Below are 9,573 nucleotides of genomic sequence, written 5' to 3' on the forward strand. Positions count from 1 at the left end.
TACACGTTCGGAGGTATACCTCTGGAAACTATATGTGTAGCAGCTCGTGCTTCAACGATCCACGGATCGAGAACCGGAGAAGATTGTTTGCGCGCGACAGAGATTGTCTTTTATACCCCGTAGGCGACCGGAAATAAGATTGACCTTCTTCGAGGAACTACAACTCCGATTACGCGTTGATAATGTCGGATGACACGTCGGATGACTCGTGGAGTATCGAGTCCGAATGATTAAGCGATACACCGAATATTCTATCGGTCAGAGAATTCGCAGCGTTTATCGGTAATTCTGCAAATGTTCCAAATTACATCGACTCTCGGGAACTTTAAACCGGAAGATAAATATTCCAGTAGAAAACCGCGCGACGTGGCGTAAATCGATGGTTTCTTGGAAAGAAGCACGCCGCTCACGTAAGCGACTCTCGTTGAATGAATATTTATTAACGGAATTAAAACATTTGTACCTAATTGCGGTGTTTGTCTCTGCGCTCGTCGTCGAACGAATTCACGGTCACGGAGATTACGAAGTTTCGGTGCCGGCGCAGCGGGAAAGAGGGAACGGCGACCTGCAGGAACGACTTTTACGAGAATCAGCGTTCGTCGACCCGAATGAGAAGGCTCGATTTTTATACAATAATTTTTATTAAGTGTCACAATTGATATTATCGATAACTGATATCTTGGTTCTACAAATAATTATCCACAGTATTCGTCTGCTGGAATACGCTACGTTAGTTCACTGGGTTACTGGCACTTTTGAGATATCGTTTAATCGCTAGTTAGATGCTAGTCACCTCCGATACGTGGACTTTTCAGAGAAAATGGTTCAACTCAATTTTTCGCTCGCCGCGGCAGGGACCGAGCAAATCGTTCGGGCTGTCCGAACTTCTCGATCGAATACGAATAGATGGTTTGACTGGTCGGTTGAAGAGATTAATTGTTCGAATTATAGATGCGTGTTTCAGCGACGGTAACGATAACAATTCTATCCGAGACAATTTGCTCGTCCCTGCTCGAAGAGCTAGACGTAAAAATTGAGCCATAAGAGCAAGATCGTGGACCATCTTGTCTGCGGTTTTCCTTTGTTTTCTTTAGAAAAATTGATTATTTCCGTGGATACACGATCGCTCGATTATCCCCAGTTGCGTTACTATGCAATTGGCAAGCGTCCTCGAAAAACGTAATCGCAAAATATACGATTGTGTTCCTAACAAGCTAGGGCGACCCATGGAAGCTTTCACGTTCCCCGAACCGTTGAACCGACTTGTCGCTCAACGATTAAGTAACATTTATCGTTAAACACGTTGACGCGTTATTCAGCTAATTTCCCGTATCTGGTAGAATTGGAGCTAAAAAGATGTTTGGTCCATTGAATTTCAAATATAATCGCCGAGGCGAAAGCTTGGTCACCCTACTATCACTAACGTAGCAACATTGTTACACAAGATTCTTTCGCCGTGAAATGCCTACTCACTAACTTATCAGTAGACTGCGGATCTTGATTCGCTACGAGATCAAATGAACGACTGATTTCTATTATTGATTTCGTTTGATTCGAACCGATACGAAAATTTTACTGCGTTTCTACGTCGATCATACTTTGCACTCCTCCGGTGCAAACACAAAATCGACAGTCTACTTATTAGCAGTCGCCTTGTCGATCGCCGTTACGATCTCGTTTATTCTCCTCTTTTGGACTATGCAACACGTGTGCGAATGTGTACGTTATACGGAAGCACGGTCTATGATCTCTACCAATTACACAGCTCCTATAAACTTATCTACCTAGATCCCCCTAAAGCTACTCAGACTTCAGTTAACATTTACTTTAATCGTTACAGACCTGTTTAAAAGAATAACACTGTGTGATCGTCCGTAACGTAGTCTACGATCTCTACTTCGTTTTATTACGTTTAGCTCGTGGAATACTGCATCTGAATAAACTAGACTCATCTCTCATGACAATACGGCCATTGATATCGTATACTATACTTACATTAATAATGCGTTACCCTAATTTGACACAGAATTTTCGTATACAGTCTTAAACGTTACTCAATGATGATGCTCGTTTATCGTGCTAAAAATATCCCCCAGAACCACGAACTTTCCCTCGGTTCACAAGAATATTTCCCGTCTCCTCCGACGTTTTCGTTTCCCCTCTGGTTTTTCTTTTGGTCACTGTCTTGTATAATGTAATCTTATGAAATACTCACTGTTGCACAGCAATACTTTGTATGGACAAAATAACGCGCTTTCTTTTAGAACCTTCGACGTCACTCAAATCCGTTTAGGTGTACGTGTGTATATATATATATATATATGTGTGTGTGTGTGTGTATGTTCGTGTACGCGTGTGTGTATGTGTGTATTTTTAATAATAATAAAATAAGATTGCCTCCCCGACGAAGAAACTATCGATTAAACGTAAAATGCTTGAACGTTAAACCTTTGTACTCCTTGTCCGTTAAACGATATTAAGTACATGCCGCTCAAACATGTTACGCATAATGTCTAACTAGTTTGTGATTTGAAAAACTAGCAATATCGAAGAACACAAATTTCGGGCGCAAACGATTGATAAATTACTTGTGCCAGCACTATTTCTAAGTACGATATTCACTTTACTCGAACGTTCGAGTAGAACAGTACTTTAATCCAATCCGGAGTGCGGATCAATTTTTATACCTCAATGATTCTTCCGCTGATTTATAAAAAATCACAGTTTTTATTTCACTAAGTACCTTTCAACGACCTTTTACTTAGTTCTACCGAACTCATAAAAAGTATTATCCCTAGCTTAATATTTAATACTTCATTGTATTCATTATCAATAAGTTAACATATCCTAATTTGAAACGACTTGAATAATACTGTATATCGGTAATGCTGTTATCGTTATCGTGTTATTTAATAATTGTTGCTTCCATTTAAATATTGAACTTTCGTAGAATCTTCTCTAAGTAATGGTACCGAGAGCTGTCTAATTATAATTTCTATCCCTTAATGATGAAGAAGAAAATATTTACGCGATAAATATAGATAAACCAGTAAAAAATACAAATTTCTTATTTCGACTAGAGTGTTTAAAACCTATTGTTATTATCACTTGTACTATGTACGTATAAGTTATAAAATAATGATCACTAAATTCGTTAACAACAATGGAAGTATATATTCAGTAACATTAATAAGGTAAAAAATTAAGAAAAATATATATCTGTTTCTTGCTATTCTGTATAAAGGAAACCTAGTTACGGTTTAAGAACAAACAACTAAGTGCCCATTGGTAACAATAACGACACCTAACGCTAACTAGAAACGAGTCAATCAAACCATACAAAATGTTCTTTTTACCTCTCGTGTTAGCACCATTAATATTTGAAACTAAAGCTCGTTCATTTCGTAACAGCTAATACGACCGTTCCCTAAATTATTACATTTCTCTAAAACCATTCTTCGTACTGATTACCCATGGTTCATCTCATTAAGTCTGCCGCTCTTTGCCTGTCTCGATGTACCTCTCGAGGATGCATTCTTTTTCGGTGTGAAAAACAGTTACCTGAACTTGCGAAAGCTCTTGGACAGTAGGGGCACTGGTAAGGTCTTGCACCTGTATGTTGATTCATATGAAACTTTAGATCCTGATTTCTTTTAAATGTTTTGTTGCAAAGAGAACACGCATGCGGTCTAAGATCTGAATGTGTGATGCTGTGAGCGCGTAATGTTGAATTTGTTGGATAAACTCTTCCACATACGTTACATGGGAACTGTATGCCACCATGGTATTCCTTGTGTCTGAACAAGTTTGACTGTGTTTTAAAGCTGAAAGCACAATCACCCACTGTTACTAGAAATTTTTGAAGTAAAAGTAAGTTTTTTGTAATGGCTGATACACTTACATTCTACCACATATGTCACAATCATACTTTCCCTTAGGCCGATGAGTTTCCAAATGCACTTTTAGATTACCCTTAGTAGATATTTTTTTACTACAAATTGGACACACAAAGTTTCCAGATGAATTGTTATCGATATTCATATGAAGAACGCCGTTAGTCGAATATACTTGTTGTGATCTTAAAATAGGCTTTCCATCGGCTCGCTTATCTTTAGGCAAATGAGACCACAAATGATTTTGTAGACCAATTTGTGATATAAAGGATCTAGAACATATTGTACATTCGTGAGGTTTGGATGATGCATTGGAAACAAGATCCTCATCATCTTCTTGTGCTTTATCATCACTGTTCTCTTCTTTCTTCTCCTTCTTTGTATCTTCGGTTCTACAGGAAAATATGCAGAAGAACATAAATACATGATTTGTTTGAGTTGTTAATAGCAATGTTAGTATTCTTACTTGTTTGTTAACGATAATGGTTCTGGAGAATCGACTCTTGTTATTTTATCCTCTGTATCCGATACCTCTGAAGTTTCTGACTCTGACTCTTCCATACCGTATTGTAAAAATAACATTGGATCTACTTTAACTTCCATTTCTTCCATGCTTGGAGTAGGGCATTTATCCTCCTGCAAGATTAATTCCGATGGTCCCAATGGTTCACCTTCAGCCAAAATTTCTATTGCACCCTGTAAGATGATGTTAGTATGAGAAAAATCTTACAAAGTGACTCCTAATTAATAATATTTTTAATTTACTTTTGTTAATATTGTATGTAGCAGTCCCCGATCCTCCACCTTTTTTGTTCCATCCTGCATGTCTTTAGAACTTTCCAAGCCTACATCTTGTATAACATTGGTGTTTTCAGTACTATTATATAATTGCAATTTTAGTTTCTCTTGTGTTCTATATGCCATCATTGCAAAGCGATGAATGCTTTCTAATCTCTTGACACACGTAACACACACCATTTTTGAAAACTTATCTTCCGAGGACACCTATAACATAATTTGTATATATATACCATAAACAAGATAATAAATAATAATAGATAACAAAACGTTAATGGTAATATTAAAATTTTAGAGTAATATTAATGGTAATGACTTAGAAAAATATTCATAAGCTTTTTATCTTTTTGTGAAAATCTCGTTTTTGAAATTAAAAAACCATTATTGTCAGACGAAAATTAACCCCGCCTTCGACATTAAAGATATAACGTTTTCATTATATATCAGAAATATTTGTCTCTATTATTAATATCATGTTAAATATTTCATTCATCGTTTTATTCAAGAAACGTTACGAATTATTTACGAATGTTTCATGTTTCATATTTTATTTTTAGATGTGTTTGTTATACGTACACAACGTATGTACATATATATACACGTATACAGTATACTTATTGTAATCAATAAAATGCTAATTTTTAACACTTTTATATTCGTATCAAAATGGACCCCTGTAGACTGTCGCTAGGGTTGTTACGTACCAAGATATTACATTTAAATTATATATCCGTATACCTTCCGATCACATTAATTACTGTTTAATTGGTATCGGCAAATAAAAGTGTCTTCATAATTTACTTAAAATGTCCCATTGTACTATGTTTCGAAAGTACGGCGCCGACAATTTTTCCACGATTAAAATAAAACTACGAATGTGAAATTTCATTTTTCATCTAATATTTAATAAAAATCACATTTTCGTTTAAATAAAAATCTGAGTACATATGCGTATTTTCCATAGAAACATACAACACAAGTAATTACGTTCAATTCCGTTCAACGGAAAAGTACATTCTCTTAGTTAGACGATTTTTTATATAATTAACTAAATACCAGACCTGTAATCAGTAAGTATATTTAAGACGGATATATTTCACGCAAAACCGTTCATTTGCTAAATATATGTATATATGTAGATATATCGGTTCAAATATGCTTGAACACTTGTTCACGCGTGCAGACAATAGGGTGAGAGGGGGGTCCGTCCAACGGTGGATCAGAGAGAGGGTCCCATTGAGATTTCGAAAAAAAACTGCACACACAACTAGATTCGACTGTATACATGCAGGCGCGCATACAACGGCGAACGTAGTAATTCGCATGGAGCGCGGATAGACTCACCGAGATGTACAGATATTTTCGTATTTTGGTTTGCAGGTAGTGCCGTCTACCATCCTCGGCGAAAATGTGGACTCCGTCGTTTCTTGGTATGTCACTAGCACAAATTCGACAGTGGAGCTCGTCCTCCCGATCGCGCTCGAAATCGCGACCCGCCGTACCCATTTCAAAATCAACCGAAAGAAAACCGCTGAGGAGCTATCACGAGCTACCACGTGAAAATGGACACGTTTCTTTCGCACAACGAGAATAATCTCAATGGAGCACGAATTTGAAAAAAAAATATTATTAACCGTTAAACGATATCACGCCTCTTCGTTCACGATGTTAAATTCATTACCCATTGTTATATTTTCTTTCCCCCCCCTCTCCCTGTTCCCGTTATCTTAACACCTCAATGAAAAACGTAGAAAACGTCCGAGAATAAAACTTTTCACCGATGCATCTTTACGATGTGCCAGTGTGTCCAAGAGGGTTGATTATTCTAACGATTTTTTTTACTTATGAGTCACCCGGATTGGGTGAGATTACTCTGGCACAACGTTGACGCTTTAAAAACGACGTCGGCGCCGGGCGTCGGCGTCTCTCTCCCGAAACGAGTGCTCAATACAAAATATATAATAGCATTCGTCGATTTGAAAAACATATGTATATAACCAATTGTTTTATTTATGGATCTCGCCCGTATTAAACGATATTACCGTTACAGACGGACACGGCCAGATTTTTATATCGTTTCCTACCTGTTTACGCGTTAATTAATGTTAATTCATTAAATACTCGAGTTCTCATTTCTAAAATACTACCCCTTGTCACAAATAAAGAATAAAATGTATCAGCGCGGCACTCTTAATTGGTCCGCCATCTTATTTCACCCATTCGTTTGCATTCCCGCATTTTCCTCTGTAAAAATCTTTCTGATTTACCTTGCGTCCTGTACGTCGATGCAATTGCAAGCTTATCGCATCAGGGATAGACCTAGACTGGCAGATTTCTTAGGAGACGTCGCATATTCTAGGAAATAATACGAATTTTTCCAAAGTTTCCCGCCATTTTTCTGGTCGTGTATTACTACGCGCATGTAGAGAGGGAGGGATGATTGTAGACGTTTTTATCGGTGTGGAAAATAGTTCCAGATACTTGCGAACGAACAGCCTCCCCCTTGGATATGCTACGGCCCCATTTAAAAAAAATCAATACTTAATAATTAGCAATTAATACCTTCCTACGGTATATGTGAACGATATCTTGTCCTCTGCAGTTTCGAATGTACGTACGTGTTCTGTGGCTTTTTTATTTCGGGATTTTATGTGTACACGTCTCTTTCGCATCTAACCAAAAGAATTACTTTGTAAAAGAATCAGACATTTACGTGAATTTCGCTTATGTAAACTGCATGAAAGATAAAGGAGAGGTCATTACTGGACCATGCAATAAAGTTTGAACTTTTCCAATTTTTAGAATATTAAATTTCTGAAGATAATTATTCACAATGATTCACAACAACTCATTACCTTCGTATTTTCATAATTTTTCCTTCGTTTAAGAAGTTGTTTGTTTAAAAACTAATATAGCTTTTGGATGCTTTATATTGTACAGAATGTTTAACCTTAATTATGATTCTAATCTTCATGCTGTAGAAATGATAAAAATATATAACCAGTTAACATGTATTAATTTTATTGGAATAAAGTTGTAATAGGAACTAAAAAAAAATGTACATTTCGTATGGATATTATCATAAAATAATATACATAATAAATATGTAATTTGTTAAAGCACAAAGTATATACTCATTGTACACGCTCCCACAGTAAATCCAAGTAAAAAAAATGATCAGTTTATAAATATCAATGGTATATTCTGATTGTTTTGTGAAATGTTATAAATGTACTTCTAATTTAACATTTTGCTTTATTCTGTATTGGTAAAAATAATTTAAATTCTGCAGGCAATTCGTCTTCAGAATACAATCTGTCAGAAAAGTACACTCTTCTTATTCTACAATTAGCATGGATCTGAATTCTTAGCGTTTCCACGTAATTTGTTCCATATGCGCGTCTAGTGAAGTCAGCTAAGTTAAATTGAATTTGATTCCAGCCGTCATCCAATCTCATTGGCATAGTACAAATAAATGGTTTAACTCTGGTAGTGGACTGATAATTACTAGCTCGAAATCTACGACGTACATTCTTGTCATCGATTACCTATAATTAAAAACTTTTAAAGACACATTGACTGGTAATATTCATTGTTCAAATGACAACTCAACTGCTGTATCTTACCTGAACTTCAAATGTAAAGTACTTTTTCAGATTTTTAATGATCATCACTAAGAATGGCAATTTAATACCCAAAGTTTTTCTAGGATCTGCTGGACACGTGATATACGTGGTGCTGACATTGCTACCCAATATTTCCAATACTAAACTTTGTATATCATTATCCGTTATTCGTTTTATATGACCATTCCTTACTTTTTTATCCCAAATTTGTAAAGGCTTGCTACCGATACTATACAAGATCGATAGAAATCCACTTTGGAATGTATTTTTAAACATGTTCCTTTCCTTCCAATGTTAACGTTGCTTCTTTCAAATTTCTTCTTTTAAACTATTATAATTGAATAGATACGTTTACTGTATTCAAGAAATTTTGTACACTTCTTGTTATTTACAAAATTAACCTACTTTCATTTTATAACACCAACACTTACTGAAACATTATACATCTCGAATCATTCTAATCCCGAAACAATGAGTGTACATAACATTTAACGTTATACAGCGAACGAAAATGTTATCATTTTAATTCAACATTTACTCGAAGAAATTTTACTCTCCAAAACAACTGTGCCAACGAACATAACCTAGAAAAAGTTATGTTTGATCAATGTTGCCGTTAGATTTACAGCGACATTGAAAATCGATTGTCTCGATTCTTGCGATTCTCTCAGAGAGTATCGAAAATTTAAATGGAAATTAAACATCATTATTAAATGAGGAGTAAAAGATTAATACTACGCGGACATGAACGTTTTTACAATCGTTTATTGATGTCAAATACAAACCGATAAAGTTTAAATAAGTAGTAGACGTCTACGTATTAAAACGATCATTTTCTCTTTTAAAACGAAGTTAACGATTTCTCGGCAATAAAAAACTTCATCAGTGTAAAATCTTTACCGTCATGTTAATTCTACTCTTCAATTTTTCCTGTAAGATCGTTACTTTTTTTTTCTCTCTCTTGTTTTCGCTCGAAGTTACTAAAATCACATGGTTGCGACTGTACCCTCTCAAGGAATGAATAAGAAAAAGGAAAACGACTATATCAGGACAAGTGCAATTTTCATTTTTCATCATGATTTCCTTGTTCAACAAAGATACCGGTATATATATATATATATATAATGCTCCGTCAGAGAAACTTTCCGAATAATTTGGCTCGCCTATCCCTTCGCTTTTGCTGAAATGATTTCTCGATTGACTTCATTAATACGCGTGATAATTTCCCATTTTCAAGAAGAAAAAAAAAAAAAAAA

At 35.6% G+C, this 9,573-nt stretch overlaps 2 protein-coding genes across 9 annotated transcripts; both read right to left on the bottom strand.

Moving 5' to 3' along the window:
• Nucleotides 1-604: 604 nt before the first annotated feature.
• On the bottom strand, nucleotides 605-6,928 carry LOC116433631 (uncharacterized). 6 transcript variants are annotated; one of them, XM_076372566.1, is made up of 6 exons: nucleotides 6,036-6,928; nucleotides 4,659-4,898; nucleotides 4,360-4,589; nucleotides 4,182-4,285; nucleotides 3,902-4,109; nucleotides 606-3,824 (listed from the first exon to the last, which is right to left on the bottom strand). In XM_076372566.1, exons 1-6 carry the CDS (start codon nucleotides 6,195-6,197, stop codon nucleotides 3,479-3,481), a joined length of 1,290 nt encoding a protein of 429 aa, XP_076228681.1. In that variant the 5' UTR covers nucleotides 6,198-6,928; the 3' UTR covers nucleotides 606-3,478. The 6 variants fall into 6 exon arrangements, with proteins under 6 accessions (XP_076228682.1, XP_076228681.1, XP_031847762.2 ...); XM_076372567.1 differs by lacking the exon at nucleotides 6,036-6,928 and adding an exon at nucleotides 5,268-5,377 and having other exon boundaries at nucleotides 605-3,824; nucleotides 3,902-4,285; XM_031991902.2 differs by having other exon boundaries at nucleotides 3,902-4,285; nucleotides 6,036-6,927.
• A 760-nt stretch (nucleotides 6,929-7,688) lies between these two features.
• Bug22 (cilia- and flagella-associated protein 20) lies at nucleotides 7,689-9,467 on the bottom strand. 3 transcript variants are annotated; one of them, XM_076372572.1, is made up of 4 exons: nucleotides 9,103-9,467; nucleotides 8,749-8,901; nucleotides 8,318-8,645; nucleotides 7,689-8,239 (listed from the first exon to the last, which is right to left on the bottom strand). In XM_076372572.1, the coding sequence occupies exons 3-4, from the start codon at nucleotides 8,591-8,593 to the stop codon at nucleotides 7,934-7,936; spliced, it is 582 nt and encodes a 193-aa protein (XP_076228687.1). In that variant the 5' UTR covers nucleotides 8,594-8,645; nucleotides 8,749-8,901; nucleotides 9,103-9,467; the 3' UTR covers nucleotides 7,689-7,933. The 3 variants fall into 3 exon arrangements, with proteins under 3 accessions (XP_076228687.1, XP_076228689.1, XP_076228688.1); XM_076372574.1 differs by having other exon boundaries at nucleotides 8,318-8,671; XM_076372573.1 differs by having other exon boundaries at nucleotides 8,723-8,901.
• Nucleotides 9,468-9,573: the final 106 nt, after the last annotated feature.

This window comes from Nomia melanderi, chromosome 12 (assembly GCF_051020985.1).
Source record: "Nomia melanderi isolate GNS246 chromosome 12, iyNomMela1, whole genome shotgun sequence".
Classification (NCBI taxonomy): domain Eukaryota; kingdom Metazoa; phylum Arthropoda; class Insecta; order Hymenoptera; family Halictidae; genus Nomia; species Nomia melanderi.